General features: G+C 43.3%; 1 protein-coding gene across 1 annotated transcript in view; it reads left to right on the forward strand.

The window, feature by feature from the left end:
- The window catches only part of ppl (periplakin), a 66,360-nt gene that overhangs the window by 13,905 nt on the left and 29,097 nt on the right, over positions 1-23,358 (forward strand). Inside the window, exons 2-9 of the mRNA XM_078559032.1 lie at positions 11,867-11,966; positions 14,088-14,242; positions 15,508-15,628; positions 16,912-17,037; positions 18,264-18,305; positions 18,550-18,711; positions 21,154-21,261; positions 22,163-22,258. Coding sequence (XP_078415158.1) covers positions 11,867-11,966; positions 14,088-14,242; positions 15,508-15,628; positions 16,912-17,037; positions 18,264-18,305; positions 18,550-18,711; positions 21,154-21,261; positions 22,163-22,258 — 910 coding nt within the window. The remainder of the gene's footprint in view (positions 1-11,866; positions 11,967-14,087; positions 14,243-15,507; positions 15,629-16,911; positions 17,038-18,263; positions 18,306-18,549; positions 18,712-21,153; positions 21,262-22,162; positions 22,259-23,358) is intronic.

Here is a 23,358-nt window from a genome sequence, read left to right on the forward strand (position 1 = left end):
GTTAGCTGCCATGGTTCACAAGATAGCAACACAGGCTTAAGGCCTACTCTTGTTTCTAGTGTTACAATCCTGTTAGAGACTGTTAACATCGAGAGAGAAATCTGAACACCCCATGATTAACTGACTGAATTACACCATAAAATTTCATGTTTTCAAACAAAAAACAAACTTTATTGTATATAAAGAAAATTAAACAAAGCAAGTGCCACTAACTTAACACTATAGTTTATACCATATACTGTGAACTCAATTTAACTTTGTACTTTCCTCCAAGAGTTCCCTCATGTGTTCCAAGAATCATGAAGGTTCATTCTTTTCTTCTGGGACCAACTCAACAGTGTGCCACAGCCCTCCAGAATTTAGTTTAACACTCCTCAGTATCCTAGCTTTCACCAAGGTACAAGATTTATGGGAATTATTCCATTAGCTTTTGGCTAAACAACCCTCCAATTTTCCTTAAAGGCCTCATGACTGGACTCCTCAGCTCCTCATCTTGGCTGCTGGCAGGTGTGCAACTGCCTTCTCACAGTCTTCCAAACTAACTCTGCTAACTGCTTTTTGCCACAAGGTTCTGTGAGGACCACTGTAAACTTCTTCCTCTAGCTCCAAACTAGGCTAATCTTCCAGCTTCTTTCCCCCTCATGAATTCCAAACTAAGCTTGAGCCCCCACCCACATTCCGTGTGGTGAATGACTAAGTTAGTATTTTCTCTGCTTAAGGTGCAGGCTGGGCTAACATCTCCTTTTGCTCTCCCAACTAAGTGAACTGCAGCCTACATAAGACCAAATCTGCCTTCTGTGAGGAAAACAAACATAACTTAATCAAAGGAACCTTCTAACCCCCACAGCCCATCTCCATGACAACACGGTATGATTGGGATGATTCAAGCAGAAATACAAATTAACTAACTTTAGCCTTCAAAACAAAGCTTTTTGATTCTGTGACCCATATGAATAGTTTATATCTCTAATGGGATATAATTGCCCTCGCTTTTATCTAGGAACTACATAAACAACTTAAATCTTTTACTGAGGCAAGGGTATACCTTCAGGCTCCGTCACAAGCTTAGTGATGGTTCACTCATTGTTTCAGTTTTTTCCACTATAAGCTCTGATCTTGTAAGATAAACACAGGTTAGCTTTTAACTCTAATTAACTCAGGCTTGTTTGATTCGCATATACATTAGATGCATACCAGTTTCTTAACCAAGTGTTTCCACTTACATTTAACCCTGTAATTCCTAAAACTAAAAGTTATACTCGAAAATATATGAATCATGAACTAGATATTCACACCATTTTAATGTAGCTTCACTATACACAGCTAGAACTGAAGATTCTACCAGATCTGTGGAATGTTTTTACTATCCAAAACACTGGGTGGAAAAGTTGTCTAACCACATTTGGCTCTAACTGCTGGGAGTCACTAATTAAATGTTTGGTTGCCGTAGAGATTAACAATCATGTACTACAGCGAAGTCTGGGATTGACATTATGAGACAGGATGCGCAGTAACTGATACACTGTTGAGGTTACATTAAAATGCCTCTAACCAGATATAGGTTTAATTATTGTTTAAAACAGTGCCAGAGCTGGAGTTCAGACTTGTATTAACAATGGATGTTTTAGTTACTCATACAAAGCAGATTGGATCTGCAAATTCAAATTCGGTACAGTTTTGTAACCCAAGAGTAGTTTAACTGGCATGACGGGCCCCTTCGGCAATAACAAACTGTGTAACACTGCTTTTTACCATGTGCACCGCCACCTACTATTGCAACTCCTTGGAAGTAACACAAAGGAAACTTGTTTGTTACAACAGCAGCAACATGATGTAGTTGTTTTTTTTAAAAATGCTGTAAATCAACCAGAGCGCAACAAGCATTTTTAAAAATTCATTCACGGGATGTGGGCATCACTGGCGAGGCCAACATTTATTGCCCATCCCTAGTTGCCCTTGAGAAGGTGGTGGTGAGCTGCCTTCTTTACCTGCTGCAGTCCATGTGGTGTAGGTACACCCACAGTGCTGTTAGAGATGGAGTTCCAGGATTTTGACCCAGCGACAGTGAAGGAACGGCGAAATATTTCCAAAGTCAGGATGGTGAGTGGCTTGGAGGGGAACTTCCAGGTGATGGTGTTCCCATGTGTCTGCTGCCCTTGTCCTTCTATATGGTAGAGATCGTGGGTTTGGAAGGTGCTGTCGAAGGAGCTTTGGTGAGATTTACTAGGTGCAGTGCATCTTATAGATGGTACACACTGTTGCCACTGTGCGACGGTGGTGGAGAGAGTGAATGTTTGTGAATGGAGTGCCAATCAAGCGGGCTGCTTTGTCCTGGATGGTGTTGAGCTTATTGAGTGTTGCTGGAGCAGCTCTCATCCAGGCAAGTGGGGGCATGTGCCGGAACAATCTTCCAACGGGCGGACTGCTAAACCTCCCATCATTGCCAGCGCAGAAGGCATTCTATTAAAAGCAGTGAAAAAAACATGCATGCCTTTCTTAACTGCCCCATCAGGTGGGGTTGACAACCCTGGTTTCATTACACCGACATCTGGTCACACCCACCACCCCCACTCCCTCACCATTGGTTGCTTGACATGTCCATCATTGTGCTGCCTCACCTGTCACTCCAGTTGAAGAGCAACAGTCTCTGCATTACCCGATTGGATAATTCCTGATTGTCAGTCAAATAACCTTTTCCCCCCCTCCCTCCTATCTAATATTTTTTTAATGCAAAATGTTTAAAGAAATTGCAGAAATCACACAGTTCTTTTCAAAAAGGCCCTAAGATTTTTCCCCGGGACAGTGTCTAGGAAATTAATCTTTAATTCTGTGGAGAGGCCAGGACAATCCTTGAGTGTTGGCAATACCACCATCAGGTGAAGCGGGAACATAAGGAGTAATGAGATGCCAAGAGGTGGTTGAACATTTGGTTTATGAAATTATCAAACTTGCCATTTTTAAAAATCATTTAAGGGATGTGGGCGTTGCTGGCTAGGCCAGCATTTATTGTCCATCTCTAATTGTCCTTGAGAAGATGGTGGAGAGCTGCCTTCTTGAACCGCTGCAGTCCATGTGGTGTGGGCACACTCACAGTGCTGTCAGGGAGTTCTAGGATTTTGACCCAGCGACAGTGAAGGAACGGCGATATATTTCCAAGTCAGGATGGTGAGTGGCTTGGAGGGGAACTTCGAGGTGGTGGTGTTCCCATCTGCCTACTGTCCCTGTCCTACTGGATGGTAGCAGCCGTGGGTTTGAAAGGTGCTGTCTAAGAAGTCTTAGTGAATTCCTGTAGTCACTGTGTGTCAGTGGTGGAGGGAGCGAATGTTTGTGGATGGGGTGCCAATCAAGCGAGCTGCTTTGTCCTGGATGGTGTCAAGCTTCTTGAGTGTTGTTGGAGCTGCAATCATCCAGGCCAGTGCAGGACTGATATCTGATTTGGCTCTTCACTTGTATTTCTTTATTAAATATTATTCCTCATTACCATATATTTGTTTTGAGTTATCTGGAATATATTTATGGATAAGTTACTTTGACATTTATGGCAGTTCTTCACTGATTTTTGCCAATGGAAACTTACTCCAAAATTTCCTGTGGGGCTCATTTGCTGGAACCTAAAAGAAAATGATGTAAATACGGCACAATCAATAGGGTTATTAGCGAGAGCACGGCTGCTTTCTACCATGGTGCCTCACTCGTGGAGCCTTTTCGCTTTGCTGCTCCTCTTCCTCTTTGTGTTGTTATCCAGAAAGGGGGTGGGGTGGGTACGCTCATGGGGAAGGCCATTCCACCTGTTTACTGCACCCGAGCACACAGGGTCAGGACGGGGTAGGTCTCAAAAATTTCAGGTGATGCCAAAACTTTCCATGAAACTCTGGGCCATTAAGCATGAGCTAAGGCAAACTTCATTTAACCAGTTTTCTTTACGGGACAAGCCTCAATTTGCAGTCTCACCTTGACAGGAAGTGATGTTTGAACTTTTCTCTCGTGTGAAGTGAAAAACCTTGCTACCTTTTCAATGATCTGCTTTGTTTCTCACTACACTGAGGCCAGCAGTTTCAACGATTTAACTCTTTATCTGTCTGTCTGTCTCTTTCTCCCTCTCTGTCCATCTACCTATCTGTCAATAGATTTCCCTAGGAGTTTTTTTTTAGTTCATTCATGGGATGTGGGCTTTGCTGGCTGGGCCCAGCATTTATTGCCCTTCCCTAATTGCCCCTTGAGAAGGTGGTGGTGAGCTGCCTTCTTGAACCGCTGCAATCCATGTGGTTTACCTTTGTTTATATTACAGTGGGCGTGGTAACAAAAGGAGGGATTAAATGAACACCCAGTGTGTATTATGCAATTCTTACAACAACTAACTATGCAAACATTATTGACGTTGACATGATAATGTTCACAAAGGAGAAGCCAAATGGCTCATCGCTTTCGGCCTTGTAATGATGAGTGAAGCATCAAGAACTCGTATAATATTATATTGAAAATCAGCTTTTTTTTAGGGCATCAACCTAGTTAACAGTTAATAGAATCATCTTGCTCAATGGCACTTTGGTATGAATTACCATCCTAGAAAGAAATTCCACAGGCACGTAGTCTTTTTTCTTTTCCCCTCTAATTGTCACCATCCAAGTCATCATGGTTATGTAGGATCTACAAGTAGCACAGGCTTAACTTCTCTTAAGTACATTTTTTTTTCCTGATACAGAGCGTTTTCTACCACCCCACAGGACCTCGACTAACTAACAATGAGGTCTCCTGAAGTTTAGGCCGTTCTTAAAGCTTCAGTTTTCTTATAATTAAAATCCACAGCCACGGTGATGCAATTATACACCCTCTCGATATTTTTTATTTTAATAGAATTAAATTAAACTGACAGAATATTGTTAGAGTTTTAAGGCACATATATGTGTATCTAGATATGTATATGGAACTCCCTTCTTGCCAGAAGTTTGTACTTAATTTGGACCATCCAGATTGGGTGAATTCACCTGCCGAATGCAGGGGTGCTGAGTTTTCCAAAAATATTTATACATTGTCTGAACAGGTTTATTCAAGGGAATCCCAAAGTGGAGGATCAAGGGCGATTATTGCGATATATCTCCCAGGTTACAGCAAAATTGACAAAAGACAAGTTAAATCAGAAAGTAATGATTGAATGAGATCAGACTTCACTCTGAGCATTGTTGGGGAGAGCCGCCATTTCCTCCGCCATTTTCAGCAGCTCCAACGTGATGTAACCACCAAGACATCTTCCCCTGCCCTCTCCGTTCAGTATTCTGGAGAGACTGTTTCCCTCCATGGCACACTAGTCCACTCCTCAGTTACCCCAACACCACCTCCCTTCCCTCCGGCACCTTTCCATGCAAGTGTTGGAGATACCACGCCTGTCCTTTCACCTCCCCTCTGCTCGCTGCCCAAGGCCCCAGACACTCCTTCCAAGTGAGACCACAATTTACTTGTACTTCTTTCAAATGCGTAAACGGCATTCACTGTTCATGATGTGGTCTCCTCCACTAGGGAGACCAAATGTAGATTGGGTGACCCATTTTGTGGGACACCTCCACAAACATGACTCCAAGCTTTCTGTCACTTGTCATTTTAATTCTCCACCCTTGTTCCCGCTCTGACCTTTCTGTCCATGGCCGACTACGGTGTTCTAATGAAACTCAGCGCAAGCTTGAGGAACAGCATCTCATCTTTCGACTTAGCATTCTACAACCTTCTGAACTCAACATTGAGTTCAACAACTTTAGATCATAACCCATACCTCCACTTCTTCTATGTGATTTTTTTTTTTTCTCCTTTTGTTTTGTTTTGCTGGGTCGGCCTTCATCTTGTTTCTTTCTTTATCCCTTCACGGTTTTTATGTGGCAATTCACAAGTCATTTGGACACGACCTTTGTTCCTTTACTATATCCATTACCTCTCTCCTTTGGCTGTTGCATCATGAAATCTTTTTGTTATTTAATCTCCACCCTATCGCAGAGTGTCTCATTTGTTCTTCCTGCCCCTCCTCGCTTCCACTGCTTTAAAGACTCTTACATTTCAATCATCCTTCAGTTCTAAGGAAAGGTCATCAACCTGAAACGTTAACTCTGTTTCTCTCCACAGATGCTGCCTGACCTGCTGAGTATTCCCAGCTTTTAAAAAAATTTTGTTCTTATTATTGTTGGAGAGAGACTGAGGGAAATAAATGTCCTATATCGCTGACGTTACAAGAAAGACTGAACTGAGCAAGAGGGTTGTGAGGAATCCTGATTTCAGTGCAGTGCAGGGATTGTGGGAAAGAAGAAGGCTTTTGTTGGAACTTAGATTTTCTGAACTTCTTGCACTCAGTTTTTCTAACAGTATTGAAGAGATAGAGGCTTTACAGGGGATGGGGAAATCCTCTACCCAGAAAGAAACCTAGCATACTCTTTAATAAGAGCCCTCAAGATAGGAAATGAGTGTTCAAATCCTGATCAGGCTGGAGCTTTAGAGCTCACAAAGGTAATGGCGGCCACCTTGCTCTGCTAACTCATCCTTCTATAGAAGCCTATATTTCACCCCCCATCATAGCTTCAAACTGTTTTTTTTGAGTGGCGCTAATACTTTTGCCTCCAGTACCGGAGGCTATGCCAGATATTAATCACTCTGAAGAAAAGTTTCCCGATGCCAGTCCTTTCACCAGTTTGTACAACAACTTTATATTTATATAGCACCTTATTTTACTAAAACCAAAGGTGCTTCAAAGAAGCATTATCAAAAAGGTTTGGTATCAAGCCGCATAAGGATCTATTAGGGCATATGTCCAAAAGTTTGGTCAAAGATATAAGTTTTTAAGGAGTGTCTTAAAGGAGGAAAGAGCTGGAGAGGTGGAGAGGTTTAAGGGAGGGAATTCTATAGCTGAGGGCCTTAGCAGTTGGAGGCATGGCCACTATATTGTGGAGCTGATGCACAAGGAGCCACAACGGTAGAGCGCAAATACCTTGGGGGATTCTAGGGCTGGAGGAGATTACAGAGATAAGGAGGGGACGAGGCCATGGAGGGATTTGAAAACAAGGATGAGAATTTTAAAATAGAGGCGGTGCTTATAGTCAGGAATCATTGCAGGTTTGTGAGCATCGGGGTGATGGGTGAGTGAGGTGGGACACTGATAACAGAGCTTTGGTTGACTTCCAAGTTTGCGGCTCATCCAAAGTGGGATACTGAGCAAGGGTCTCCATTAGATTGTCAAATCTAGAGTGAAGGCCTGGCTGAGGGTTTCAGCAGCAAGGGCGTTGAGGCAGGGCAGAGTCAGGAGAAGACCTATCTTCCTATGTCCTGCTGTCATGGTTTAACTTAAGTGTGTGCTCAGGATTAATCTTTTCTATTTCACTTAGTAACTTGTCTAAATGTATAAGGTCTCCCCTCATCAGGGATGGGCAATAAATGCTGGTCTTGCCAGCGATGCTCATGTACATGCCAAGAACAAATAATAAAAAGAAATTGCTCCCTTTCAAAAGTGAAGAGTTAGCATTTTTAACTTTTTCTCATAATTCAGTTCTCCGACACGAAGAGATTAGCATCGTTTCTCTTCGCTGGTTCCCAAGTTTAGATATTTCCCCTATGCCTCTATGAACATAATGCCCAAGGTGTGTCTTCACCTGAGTGTTTAATAGCTGCAGCATGACAAACAAGGACTTATGCTCTATTGATTTGCCAATTAATTTGCATTCTGTTTGCTTTAGTTTCTGCTCTGCCAGGATTTGGTATTCAGTGTTGAATCCATCAACTCTGCCAGACCTCTCTCAGCCCTTTCACTCAGCATCATTCATTAAGTGCATGACCTAATTTTTTGTTGTAATGTGTAAGATTTTGCTCTTGACTTCCAAAAATCTTTGGTTTCTTTATTAGACTCTGTTGCTCCCCACCCTGCTACCCCTCACTAATTTGCAAGGATCATCTGAAGCCACTGCGACTTAAGAGTTGTTGAGGTAATAGGCGGTACAATGGTGGAAACAGTTTTTTTGGAGGCAGCCTTAAAAATGAAGGAATTTTGAGAGTTCTGGTTGAGGTCAGAGGCCATTGTGATGTCAATAATTATGATAGATAAAGAAACGCAGCTTATACAATTTATATAGCACCTGTAATGTAATGAAAACAATCCAAGGTGCTTCACAGGACCATTATTGTTATCCTCCTGGAAGCCAGTCGGTAAAGGAAGAAACCAGAACCAAATCTTGACTTGGTATATATTTATCCACAAAGTGAGCTATTACAGTTATAGCTTGACTCAAACCCGATGTCAGTAAGTGTCTCTTTATATGTGCTGAAGTAACCATCCCAATAATGCCCTCCACCTGTATATACTTAACCTCAACTGGTACAATTAACAATTACAAAACGAAGTATGGCACCGAGCCATATAAGGAGAAGTTAGATATTTGATATTAGATTTAAAGAAGGGCTAAGAATAGGGACATTAAAGATGTGGTTGGTTAGTATGTGAGAAGCCTGAATGAAACAAAAGGAGTTACTAATAACATTCAAACCAGCGTTAAGCAGTGGAGGGATGGGTGTGGCCCTCTCAAATCTCCTGAATCAGGAGATCTGCAGGCCATGTATCTCCCCTCTTGAAGGATCTTTGATTCAGAGCCCAGATTTTGTTCAAATGTTGCCACTTATGTGGCTGTATTTTCCATTTGATGATGTGCTGTCCTGATTAACCTTTGTAAAATTTCCAAACCTTCCCTGCATTCAAATCCAGTAAACAGACAGCGCTGAATTATTGCCCAGTCAGACAGTTATCCTGGACATCCACTCTGTAGGTGCACTAAGAAACCAAGAAACTTGCTGATTTCCTTCCTTTAAACGCTTACAATTACTGCTGCATGAATTTTCAATTTTGAATATGCACATTCATAGTTTTGGGCAGTTTGATAATTGTGGAAAGTGATCAGTCAGGGATCAATGCATTTGAAACTAAATCATTCAGGATTGTGATTCCAGGACTCAGGGCAATATGCAGTCCAGTGCTGCATTTACAGAAAGACCTGCATTTGTATAGAACCTTTCACGACCACCAGATGTCCAAAAGTGCTTTTTAGCCAATGAAGTACTTCTGAGGTGTAGTCACTGTTGTCATGTAGGAAATGTGGCAATTAGCGCACAACAAACTCTCTCAAAAAGAAGTACAATAATGACCAGGCACCCTGTTTTTGTGATGTTGATTGAGGGATAAGTATTGGATAACTTCCCTGCTTTTCTTCGGAAAGGGATCTTTTACGTCCACTCAAGAGGGCAGACGGCCTCAGTTTAATATTGCACTCGAAAGACAGTGTAGCATGCCCCAGTCAGCACTCCACTGGAGTGTGAGCCTTGATTTTAGTGTTCTGATCTGGGACTGGGGTTACATTATGGGATTCTAGGTGAGTTTGGTAATTTCTGAGGAATGCATGTGTTACTTATGTTATGAAAACTATACTGACCTTGTTGAGAGTGGAGGTCGGGCACTTCAACTCCCGACAAACCTCAACTTTCCGTGCATGCGCAGACCGGGAGCGGGCTGTCCACGTGCGGTTTGGCAGTGTAAACTCTTTGGGCCGAGGATGGGCCCAGCGCGCCAGCGGAGAGAAGAGAAATGGTATGAAAACCGCGGTCAGGTGACCAGAGCAGAGAAGCCGTTGAGAAGAAGAGTGCCAGGCAGGGGACAGGGGGAGATCCCAAAGGGAGAAGGGATGGGGGGGGCGGGGGGGGAAGTCCCAAAAGAAGAGCCCCAGAGAGGGGACAGGGAAAGGTCCCAGTTCAGTTAAAAAGAGAGAAGCGGAGAAACAGCCTCCAAATAAGAAATGGGCCTCGGGGAACGGACTTCAAGTGAAGTGGGCTCAGGGGAAGCCCTGAAGATCCAAGAAGGCAGCTGAAGGTTGGTGACTCCATGCTTCGGGCCACTGCAGCAAAGTTACCCCTTTGGAGCAGTGGGTGTTCTGCTTAACGTGGCCAAAGAGCTGCTTGTGAGTCAGTGCTGGAGTGTAGACTCGACAATCCAGGGGAATGAAATCTCGGAAGATGCGATTGAAACCCTGCGAGGTGGGGCCATTGTTGATGCTGCCTGAGTTGGAGTGACTTTTGGAGAGAATTCCAAGGTGAGATCTTCAAAGGTGAACATTGGAATCCCTCATGAGAGAGACAGAGTTTCAGTCAGATTGATTGGCTCACAATGTTACTGACGTGTGGGTGTGTTGTTGAGAAATCCGTGGACTCTGTCTTGGTTGCTTCTGCCATTTATTGTGTTGTGCAGTGTGTTCAACCATGGTTTGTCTGTTAATTCACATGTACCTCATTTGCCCTGAATATTAGAGTATAAAATAGATATTGTAAATTGTTATTTCTTTCTGACCTTGTATAGTAAAATTTAATCAATCTTGTGGCTTTATTCACTTAGGTAAGTGTCTTGAATCTCAAACTTTGTCTACTTTAAACAAAATGTTATTGGTCCCTAACCGGATATCACCAACAACCTGAGGGTCTGGCTAATGATCATAACATTTATGTTAAGTAACAACCATCAGTCAATACATTTTACTAATGGGAGATGGTAACAGACTATACAAACACATGTGCGCAGTTTAGCAGCACAGTGGTTAGGAAGTCTGCCACATTGATGTCAAATAACTACTAGTTTAGCACAATTATCTTCCAAGAAGCACCTACACAAGGCTAGCACTAATACTTGTGATAACTTTTTAGAAGTTGAGAAAATGCAGGAATGGGTTAGAACTTGTAGGTCAGGGCTCCAGCATATAATGTATAGGAAATTGCATTGTGCGTTTTGTCCTTGAGCCTACCATACATACATGTACCAGCAGAGGGAGTGTGCTAGGAAGAGATAATAAAGGATCCATGTTGAACTGCTTGTGCAGTTCTAATTCTAAATGCCTCTGGCTGAATATATAGCTGTTTCTGTCCCAAGAACTTCACATATCAATTGTATAATATTCACAATCTCATTACTTTCTGGTTGTAAAACATATTTTCCCCATTATTTCCAAATAACTTCATGAAAATAAGTTGCCAAAAATGTCATTGTTTGAAAGTGCTTTTGCTGGGGAATAGGTTTCAGATTTTGAATTGCTTCTTGTGATGCTTGGGTGTGACGGGTAGTGATGGAAAAAGCTGCCAATGCCACCCTGAATCTAGTCAGCAGCAGATCTATAAGAGTAATGGGGTGAATTACCTTTCTCATTTATTCCCCTCACCCTCCCCTCCCCATGATGTAAAAGATCCCATGGCATTATTTTGAAGAAGACCAGGGGAGTTATCCCTGGTGTTCTGGTCAATATTTATCCATCAATCAACATCATAAACAGGTTATCTGGTCGTTATCACATTGCTATTTGTGGGAGTTTGCTGTGTGCAAATTGGCTGCCATATTTCCTACATTACAACAGTGGCCCTATTTCAAAAGTACTTGATTAGCTGTAAAGTGCTTTTAGATGTGCAGTAGTTATGAAAAGTGCTATATAAATGCCAGTCTTTTTCTTTTTAACCAAGCTTTCGGACCCTGTCATAATGTGTGGCACGGCGTCAAATTTTGAATGATAACTAGTCCTGTGGAGCGAGCGCCTTGGACATTTTACAAAATGCAAGTTGCTGTTTTCTGGAGAAAGTAGAATTAGAAGTGAAATGATCTGTTGGCACCCTGGTTCACTGCCAGCTATCCTTGACTGATGGAAAATATCAGGCCTTGTTCTTCACCACCGTTTGGTGGTGGGGTGTGGGGGGTGAGGAAACGAATTGGAAAGTAACAATACTGCAGAAATGCACCATGAGCAGGTGCCTTACAATGTGCCTAGAAAATAAGAACCTGTTGTTTCCTAAGTAATGAAATCATTCCCTTCATCTGTCACAGGAAGGTGTCCTCGAAGCTCACACAGCTGATTGAACGACTGCAGAAGAATGCAGATAATGTGGAGAAGAATATCTACAAGGTTGAGGAATGCCTGCTTCAAGTAAGTTTGAAATGGTTGCACATAGCAATTGCTTGAATGACTATGTGGCATCCTTCCGAAACCAGATTCTTGCTGTCAACAGTTTTCGCAGGTTACACCCAGGTTTAAAGCCTTGTGTTGGTTGGCATGGGTGGGTGGGTGTGTGTGTGTTTTTTTTTCTTTCACTCATTATCTTGTTGTAGGTATGAAGCCCCACCCTGCATTGTGTTAATTCTAGCACGGTGAGGCGTTCAGAGAGGACTTGAGTTATTGGTTTGGTAGCTTTAGCTCTTATCAACCAATTGCTTGTTCCAATCAGGTCAGTTTCATAATTTAAAAATGAGTCAGCCAATAATCTGTATGTGATGCGTGTGCAGATTTAAAGTTAACCCTAACGTAATTCCAGTAATTCTTTGGGGAGTAGCTGAAACTCAAATTTCAACCATTTCACAATGATATGATTCTTCAGAACCTACATGGGCGGGGACTCATTTTCTTTGGAAGCACATTTGGGTACAATTCTTTTGTTGCTATTTTTAATGTCCATTAATTTATTTTAAATGGGTTAAGGAATCTTTTAAAAGGCACTTCATTACAGATGGATATAACATAGTGGCTTAACTGGGCCAAAGAATACACAAAAAAAAAGTGCTGAAAACATTCAACGGACCCGGCAGCACCTGCAGAGAGAACTGATGAGTTAACATTAAGTACGGGCAGACCCTTTGCCAAAACCAAAGAGGTTACACAAGAACAGGCCATGTAATATGATTCTATGCTTAGATTCCATTTGGCCCAACTGGTCTATGCCAATGTTTATACTCCACATGGCCCTCCTTCCTACCCTGTCCCCCATATACCTCAATTCTCTTCTCCCTCATGCGTGCATCAAGCCTCCCCTTAAATGCAACAATACTACCTGCTTCAACCACCCCGGTAGTAATTTGAACTGTATAATAAATTCTAGCAGTTTACTGACATATCATTTCCTGGTTTATCCCTGTGGCTGTTTTTGGAGGATGGGATCACATTTCCCAGCCCTCAGTCCTTTGCCCAGAAGGAAAGAAACAGTTCGGACCAGTACGCTCATATTTCCCAGTTTTACTGATGTTCCATTTTAAGGTATACAAGACCAGTTCGGGCCAGTACTCTTATTTCCCAGTTTTTACTGTCTTTTCCTTTTTGGTGACACAATTTTCCTTGAACAGAATATTGGACAATTATAGTTAGAGCTTTCACTATTTCTTCCCTAGTTTCCTGCAGGATCCTTGGATGAAAACCATTTGACCCAAAGCATTAGGCCCCAGTGATTATTTTATATTTGAGTAATTCCTTTAAACTGGTCAAAAACTTCCACCAACTCTTCTCCATCCGTTTCTGGTGTCTGTATAATCTCAATCTCAATCACCACTTCATCTAGGAAAACTGAAATAAATTGCTACTCTTTGCTATCACCTTACTCTCCACTACAAACTGGCCTTCTAAATCTCATGGTGGTGGCCCTTCCTTTACCTTGATGAAAATCTTAATGTGCTTTTAGAAAGCCTTAGTCTTTTCATCACACCTCGGTGTTTTTTTAGGCCATGACAGTGCACCTTGATTATTGGTTTGTGGATCTCCCAATGACCAATCATGGAGTACATTTGAAAAGGTCATAGTTCATTACCCATAATCCCGACACTGCACTGGTGGAGGCACCTTCCTGTGTTTGAATCAAAAAAATTCTCAAATTTATTCAAACTAGTCGTTACACAATTGAAGACTGGAATAAGAAATTCTGATAAGGATCGCAAAAGAGAAAGCTGATTGCAACAGCTGTTTGTGCACAAACTACAAAAGGTTTTTGTTAAAATCAGCCATTTTCTCATGAAAGAAGATTGCAGAATTAAGTATCCTTGACAGAAAAATATTCCCAAACGTGATTCACTTCTCTCTTGATGAAGAATCCATTTTTGAGAATTTGAAGCTTTACCTTGAATAGATTTATTTCCTTAAGATAAAAGCAAAGACGAAGAGTCATACGGACTCGAAACATTAACTGCGTCTTTCTCGCCACGGATGCTGTCAGATCTGCTGAGCTTTTCAAGCAGTTTTTGTTTTTGTTTTAGATTTATTGCCTTGCTCTTTTATTTATCCTTCTAGGATGTCAGGCGGATAGAGGAAGGGAAGGACTTCATATTCCGTGAGGAAACTACCAAGTTAATGGATGATTCAGATATAACACTAGCGGACCTTCAGAGTGATGTACAAACAGCCATTGCTGAGAAACATCCACAGTCTGACATGATTGTTGAAGAGTAAGTGCATCCATTTTTGTTATGGTCAATTCACATTGGAGGTAAAGGCATAAATCGATCATACAAATTCAACTCAAGTGAATGTGGACCATTGTTCCTTACGTTGGTTTCTTCCTTAATTATGTAGAATTACATCAGAGTTTACAGCACAGAAACAGGCCATTCTGACCAAAAGGTCCCTATGCTCCACACAAGCCTCCTCCCAATCTGTTTCATCTTGCCCTATCGACATCTCAGTCTGTTCCTTTCCCCCTCATTAACGTATCTAGTTTCCCCTTAAATGCATCTCTGCTGTTCACTTCAACTACTCCTCCATAAAGCAAAGTTTCTCCTGAGTTCCTTATTGGACTTATTTTCCTGAAGGGGGTAGTTCTTGCTGAGGCACGACTCCACAACTGCCAGGACTCCTTAAAGCCTGTCCACTATCTACATGGCACAAGTCAGGAGTGTAATGGAATATTCTTCACTTGCCTGGATGAGTGCGTTATTCAAGCAGCTGAATGCCACCCAGGACAAAGCAGCCTGCTTAATTGGCACCCCACCAACAAACATTCACTCCCTCCACCACTGATGCACAATGGCAGCAGTGTGTACCATCTACAAGATGTACTGCAGGAATTCACCAAGGCTCCTGAGACAGCATCTTCCAAACCCACAGCCTCTGCCATCTAGAAGGACAAGGGCAGCAGATGCATGGGAACACCATCACCTGCAAGTTCCCCTCCAAGCCACACGCTATCCTGACTTGGGAATATGTCGCCGTTCCTTCACTGTTGCTGGGTCAAAATCCTGGAACTCCCTCCCTAACAGCACTGTGGGTGTATCTACACCACATGGACTGCAGTGGTTCAAGAAGGCAGCTCACCACCACCATCTCAAGGGCAATTAGGGAGACAAACAATAAATGCTGGCCTAGCCAAGCAAAACCCACATCCCATGAACGAATAAAAAAAAAAACTTTTCATGATATAAGCCTAGACAGCAAATTTGTCATAGAAACAGGAATCCTCGCTGATTCTCACTTTTGGATTACTTTTGGATGCTACAATGCATCTAGACTAAAATCCAGCAGTGTTTGGCCTATATAACCTGTTGCTATACGAAGCTATTAGGTTGTTAGGGGAGCTAAAACACACTTTACTTAAATAGTTTCAATCATTGAGGAATGCTGATTACCACCATTTGAGAAAATGAAGGTAGAGCACAAGAGGGCAATGTCTCCTTGGGTTGTGAACTCTCAGTAAAAAAAGACTGTTTCTTTTCAGTGTCAAGCAGTTGAAAGAAAGAGTAACTAAGCTGCGAGGTGAACATAATAAGGTCTACAACCTAACCCGAACAGTTGGAATTCCTACTATTGACTGGGCCAAAATGATCAAGGAGAAACAAGTAGGCACAAAAACCATCTCTCAAACATCTCTAGACTTCCTCTTGTTAAGATTTCATCATAACAGTTGGTATTAGAAGCATTGTGAGTAACGTGTGTTATTGTTTGGAGCGGGATAAACACAGATTGCAGAATCACCGTGAATCTAAACTGGTTTGTTTCCGAGAGTAGCACCTATTGTTATTGGGGATTAGAATCCGATGGATTTCCTGAAGTTTAAAGAAGAACATTTTGACCTAATTCCTAGGTTGTGGATCTTGTACACATTTTTTGAGTATTTCTGGAAACAATTGATGTGTGGGGAACACAGTGCATCTGGTGGAATGCTAGTTTTATACTCGGTCCAACATTACTCACCAGTGAGAACAAGGCTTAAAAGCAGCACTGTACCTGACCCCTTCAGTTTCCCAATAGGCTGGTTAGGTTAACATTGCCCCAAGCTCTCATGTCCTATCCTTTGTATGGAACGTGAAGGCCACAAGGCTGTAGTTGGAGGGTGGTGTTGGGGAAGGTTGCTAGCCTCCCATTCTGAAATTGCTGCTGTACTGTCACAAAGTAAACTGGAAGGCGTACTATGTCCACACAGTGAGTATTGGAAGTTGTTTCTCAGATGCCTATCCAAGAGGTTTCATATGTGCAGGAGCATTGAGTAGAGAAAAGTAAGTTCATATTGAAATCTACTCAATGGTGATGGATTCCCTTGGGCCTCCTCCTGCTCAGTCCCCGTAACTTCGTAGAAATGCAGAAATGGAAGTTTCCACCAAAGCCCTATCGGGTAACATTTTCAATTCCTCTCTCTCTCTCTCTCTCTCTCTCTCTCTCTCTCTCTCTCTCTCTCTCTCTGTCAAGAGTTCTGTTGATCACTGTACTGGTTTCAGTTCTTGAGAGCAAAATTAATTTTAAACTCACAAACCCACAGTTTGTGTGTGTGAGAGTCAGTTCACTGACCCTCTGATGGGGATGCACAAACTTGTCACTCAGTTGTTCACACATTTAACTCTTCAAGTCGCTAAAATACTGTGTTACAGGTTTAATGAACTCAATCTAATTTTTGAAACACACATTCGGTACATCTGGGCGTTCAGTTTCCGTATACTTAGACAGAAAAGCTCCATCGAGTATAAATATAACAATCACACACCCAAATTGTTTGGATTTTCCGCCTACCTATTGATTTATTGCAGGAAAGTTCTGCTTTTTGGCAAACTCCACGGGACCATCGTTCTGTAAAGAACACATTCAGATTCCTCCCATGCATCTTACCTATGTCCATTTGCTCCTTCAGGCAGAACTGAACAACCAAGGCTTTGGCAATGAGCTGCCATTTGTCGATCAGCAATTGGAACACCACAAGCTCTTCACCAAAGAGGTTGAAACAATTGGGGATCGCATCAACAAGGATGAAGACCAGGTAAAGCGGCAATCAGCAGGTGAAAGGCATTGGTGCAGTGGAAATCTCTTACTGTATGTTATTACAGGACATCAAGCATGTTTGATAATCCAGAAGGTCTCACACTGCAGAGTAAATATTCATGTGGACAGCAGCACAAATGGACGGGAACAGAGCTGGACCAGTAACCCAGAGGCCTGGATGAATGCTCCAGAGATATGCGTTCAAATCCCACCACAGAAGCTGAAGCAATTTAAATTCAATTAATTAGTAAACCTGGAATAGAATGCTCAACTCATTAATAATAATCAGGAACTACCTGATCGTCATAAAAACTTGTTTGGTTCATTTAAAGTCCTTCAAGGGTGTGATCATTTACTGAGTAAAGGAGGAATTTGGAGCCAATCTTTCCTTAACATAAGTTTATGCTTGTGCACAAAACACAGGCACAGACTCCCTTTTCAATCCCCCCTACGCAGTGAAACCCCGTTCTTTTTTATATATATATACTTAAGAATAATGCCCTAACCTTTCCCTAATTAGTAATAGCTGCTCTCACTTTACAACCAGCGCATGTGCTTCATTGTAACAAGATTTGCAACATTAACACAGGGGAGGAAATCTGCTCTGCAGACCCACAGCAATATGATTGGCTCTTAACTGCCCTTATATGGCCTAACAAGCCACTTGGCTGTAGGTGGCACATCACCACCTGCTCAAGGTCGATTGGGAATGGACAATAAACGCTGGCCTTGCCAGTGATGTCCACATCCCTAAGAACCAATTTTTAAAAAGTTGTTCCTGGTGTGCTGAAACAGACAGAACACCTCATGTACATCGAGAGTGATCCTTCAGGGATGCTTTGTAACGCTATTTAAAATAACATTAAATAAAATTTAAAATAAGCACAAAAGACCACAAAATCTGAAATAAAAACAGAAAATATTGCAAGCACAGAGCTGGCCAGGCAGTATCTATGGAGAGAGAAATTGAGTCACTGTTTCAGGATTCATTCCAATAAAAGTAACCTCACCTCGGGGTTCAGCTGGTGGTTATATGGTGTGAGCTTTACTCTCGCAGTGCCAAATACCCAGATATGTTCTCCACCCTTAAATTGTGTAATTACTCACAATAGAATGCCTCCCCATTTAAAGCTTTTATTGGGGAAATGGCATATTTGCAAATGAGGTCCCTCTCCCAGAAAGTACACTTATCTCTTTAAATGCTTTCCTTTCTAATTTCAACAGGAATATGTCAGCAACATCCAACTGAAGTACAACAAACTATTGGTGAGTATGAGAATGGCAAACGTGTTCTAAGTTGTCTCAGCCCACATATCCCTTGTGCTTTATAATTGCATAAGATTGCAAATCGCCATATTATCAAGAAGTAAGAAGATGATATCTCAGCTGTGATTTTAACATCCGGGGAGAGTCTCACATCTTTAACCTTTTTCTTAATAATGTAAAGAGCAGTCGTTACAATTCCCATCATTATGAGACACTGGTTGTAAGAAATTCACTTGTTCTACAGAAAGGGTCGCAGCAGCGGCAGAAGGACTTGGGAAGCCTCCGTGACTACATGCAGAACTGCACCAATGAGCTGTTCTGGATGGACACCCAGGAGGAAGACCGCATACGTAATGACTGGAGTGACCAGAACTTAGACTACAAAAGCCGCCACCGTCAGTATGAGGTAACCATGACTACAGAGTATTTTAAAGAATTCATTCTTGGGACGCGGACATTGCTGGAAAGGCCAAAGCCCATCCCTAATTGCCCTTGAGAAGGTGGTGGTGAGCCACCTTCTGGAACCGCTGCAGTCCCTCTGGTGAAGGTACACCCGCAGTGCTGTTTAAAGAGAGTTTCCCAGGATTTTGACCAAGCGATGAGGAAGTAACGGTGATGTATGCCCTAGTCAGGATGGTGTATGACTTGGAACTTGGAGGTGGTGGTGTTCCCATATGCCTGCTGCCCTTTGTCCTTCTAGGCGGTGGAGATCAAGGCCGGGATTTTCTGGCCCCATCGTAGCAGGACCTGCCACGGGACATTCGGCGGCCCAATCAAAAGCCCATTGACTTTCGGCAGGACCGCACCATCCCAGTGGCTGGACTGGGCTGGAAAATCCTGGCCTAAGGGTTTGAAAGGTACTGTTGAAGGAACCTTGGCGAGTTGCTGCAGTCAATTCTGCCATGAATTCCTGTTGTGAAGTGGATGTTTAAGGTAACATATATATACTTACTAATCTGATACTGAAGTGCTGAGTTAAAACTCTATCCCTCTATTCAGTGAGAAGTGATTGTAGAGAACACTCAGTAAATAGCTGACGTAAATGGATTGTAAGTTATTATTGCAGCTTATCTGTGAAGACTGTCCAACACTTTTCAGTCTTAGACTTGTTAAAGAGTTGTTTTGACTCAGCTCAGATTAATAGATCTCTCTCAAGGTTAGCTCGGCTAACAACTGTGGGACAACCTATAAAATGTGGGAAGGCAACAGGTGGGTGCCAATAGCAGCTTAGCCTAAACACGTTGAAAACAGTTACCATAACTAGGTTCAAAACCTTTAATTATTCAAATTATTTTATCTCCTCCGTCCCTCTTCTCTCTTCAATATCTGTGGGTCACATCCCTTCCCTTGGCTGAGAGGTCACGAAGCGAGCTGCTCACACGCATTGGCCAGTACTGGTCTGAAGCTGACCAGTTACTGAGAGCGGCCTGGGATGTTCCTTTTATAACGTTCCTCCCACTCTGTGGAACGCATCTTTGTGTCTCTCCGCGGAGACACAGTGAGGCAGGTAACCCACTGTGTGAGGGATTGCAGGCATGAGTTGCAGTAGGGTTTAAATTTAATTAATATATTGGTGGTAGAGTTACCGATACTGTATTGTGATTTAACCACCACCTTGAAGAGCAGAATAGAAAAGATACAAAACTCAAAGCAATAACGTTCTAATCCAGACAGATATTTAAGTTTCAGTCAAACTTTTGATTCTCCACTTTGTACGTGAGTTACTGGACCCCAGGGTGCAAGCCAATTGGATACCAGAATTGGCCTCAGGACCCCCCGGGAGAAAGTCGGCCAAGGTTTCCACTTCTCATCAATTTGACCTGAGTTAGGTGGCAATGGACAAGCGTGTAGATGTGAAAACAGGCTCATTCCCTGCTGTATTGTTCGTCATGGTTTAACAGCTTCATAACACTCACAGTTCAGGGCCAGACATGAAGAATGAACAATTCCAGGAAGATAGCAGATCACTTCCAGCGCTCCAGGAACCGAGGGCTGAATTTTACTCTGGCATCTTGGCCCCCAACACAACAGTAGGTGGCAAGCCCGTCTGCTCTTGGCTAGCTCAACCTGCAGCCATTTTCTGGCTGTTGGCCACTAATTGGCTCAAGGTGGACCTTCCACTTCCATCGGCGAGGAGGTTGCGCCTCAGAAATGCTGACCATTCAGAGGGCTGGCAACACTCTCTCTTGTCCCAGCAGTGCCACCAGGAGTGGTGGCCACAGCTGGGACTGAAGGCACTCCCGAAGAGGAGACGCTGATGGAGCCCAGACTTTCAGATAAGTCCAGAGTCCTCCTGGGGATAGGCCGGCAGGTCCCGGTGAGGCGGGCGGAGGGCCAGAATCACCAGGTCGGGGAGGAGAGGAAACCCAGAGAGGGGGTGGGTGTGAATTAGCTCTGCGGGGACCTCCGATGGGCACAGGATGCCTGACAAGGAGACGCTTCACCCTGCCCTGGCCACCAGTCCGCCAGATTTCACCTGGCGAGCTGGACACTTGGCATCGGCCTCCCCTGCCATGGGTAAAATCCTGGTGGTGGTGGTGGGAGGAGGCCTTTATGTGGCCATTAATAAGGCCTCAATTGGCTGGTGGGTGAGCCTGCTGCTGGGGGGCGGGGGTGGGGCAGGTAGGCGGCGGGCATGGCACCCAATTTTACATCCCTCCCGCCTGGCATTGTGCCCCCGGCGGAGGAAGTAGGGGGGGTAAAATTTCAGCCCGTATCACTGAATTAACGGAACTGTACTTCTGCAAGAGTGGAATCGTATCTCTGTAAGAATCAGCACTATTAGGAGGGTAAGGGAGAAGCTTGGCATAAAAGATAACCAGCCCGAGCCTTTGCTTGTGTGTTACAGAGCTTTGTGAACCGACATTTGGAGGCGAAGGAAGCTGCCATTAACAAACTTCACGATGATGGTAACAAACTGTTACAGGCGAATCACCCGGGAAGGAATGCGATTGAGGTAATCGGGGGGGAACCTCAGTGATACTCTTAAAACTATGCTTGTGACTGATCAGCTGTCCAGCCGTATAAAGTCAGTAGGGCAGCCCTGATATTGTGTTGTACAACAGATTAGAAATGTCATCGTTTCTGAAATAATGACTTCCTTACGATGCGATATGCAACGAGCCATTAAATGTCACTCAGAATGCTAAACTATTTCTTAGATGGATTAAATGAAAGATCAATATTTTTATTGTTGTGATGCTCTCTTTTTTTAATTTATTTAATGAGAGTTACTTAAAAAAAATTCTCGTGAACTTACATTACTTCTGGTTCATCAGACTAATCCCTGGGATGGTGGGACTGTCCTTTGAGGAGACTGAGCCTGTATTCTCAAGAGTTTAGAAGAATGAGAGGTGATCTCATTGAAACTTAGAAAATTCCTAAGGGGCTAGACAGGATAGATGCAGAAAGGATGGTTCCCCTGGCTGGAAGGGGTGGGGGTAGGGGATCTAGAACCAGGGGACACAGTCTCAGAATAAGGGGCAGGCCACCTAGGACTGAGATGAAGAGGAATCTCTTCACTCAGGGGATGGTGAATCTTTGGAATTGTCTACCCCAAAGGGTGGTGGAAGCTCAACCATTGAGCATGTTCAAGACGGAGATCAATAGATTTCTAGATATTAATGGCATCGAGGAATGGGGGGACAGCACAGGAAAATGGGGTTGAGGTAAATAAACAGCCATGAGCTTGTTGAATGGTGGAACAGGCTCGAGGGGCTGATTGATCTTCACCTGTTCCTTTGTTCCTAATTCATAATCCTAATTCCAGAGGAGTCAGAAAAACTAGGACTGGATTTTGAGGTCTTGTTCAACAATAATATGAGTGCTGATTACATTATTTTAACTCTGTTCCTCAGGCACACATGGAAGCTGTACATGCTGACTGGAAGGAATACCTCAACCTGCTGATCTGTGAGGAGAACCATCTCAAAAATATGGACGACTACCACAAGGTAAAAGGGATCTCCAGCTCTGAGGAGAAAAAACTCTCAAAAACCGAACGCCATAAGCGTTATTCCACCTAGGAAGTAAAGACATTGGCCCGGATCTTCTCCTCGGGGATTACAAAAACGAATTGTGCTTTTTTTGCAGTTTCCCACCTCCTCCAAGTCCCATTCCCATGATACTTTTTTGTCCCTGAGAGACCTGTATGGGCAGGGGTTGGGTTTAGTGAACCGCAGTGGAGTGTGGGATGACTACGGGCGCTGAGGCCAGTTGATTAGAAGATCTGCCTCGGTTCTTGGGGATAACAGCCCAGCTCCCAACATTGTTTATATACCCCCTAAGCTTCACCTCTCATCACCCATCCACCCCCATACACCCTCCATACACCCTTATATCCCCCATGCCCTCTCCATAAACCCTTATATTCTCCCTCCACCCCCATGCCCCATCCATACACCCTTATACCTGCCTCCACCCCATGCCCCCTCCATACACCCTTATATCCCCCATCCATCCCCATACCCCCTCCATGCACCCTTATATCCCCCATCCATCCCCATACCCCCTCCATGCACCCTTATATCCCCCATCCATCCCCATACCCCCTCCATGCACCCTTATATCCCCCATGCCCCCTCCATACACCCTTATACCTGCCTCCACCCCCATGCCCCCTCCATACACCCTTATATCCCCCATCCATCCCCATACCCCCTCCATGCACCCTTATATCCCCCATGCCTCCAGTCAAATAAGTAACTGTTGCTGATTCCAGAACATCTTCTCAAATCAGGTTACTTGTCACAAAGACAGTTCAAAATAAAAATAAGAGCCTAGCTCGAGAATTTTTTAATATATTATTCATTCATGGGATGTGGGCTTCACTGGCTGGGCCAGCATTTATTGCCCATCCCTAGTTGTCCTTGAGAAAGTGGTGGTGAGCTGCCTTCTTGAACCGCTGTAGTCCAGCCAGTGAAGCCCACATCCCATGAATGAATAATATATTAAAAAATTCCCGAGCTAGGCTCTTATTTTTATTTTGTACTGTCTTTGTGACAAGTAACCTGATTTGAGAAGATGTTCTGGAATCAGCAACAGTTACTTGATG

This window comes from Cetorhinus maximus, chromosome 15, assembly GCF_964194155.1.
Source record: "Cetorhinus maximus chromosome 15, sCetMax3.hap1.1, whole genome shotgun sequence".
NCBI lineage: Eukaryota > Metazoa > Chordata > Chondrichthyes > Lamniformes > Cetorhinidae > Cetorhinus > Cetorhinus maximus.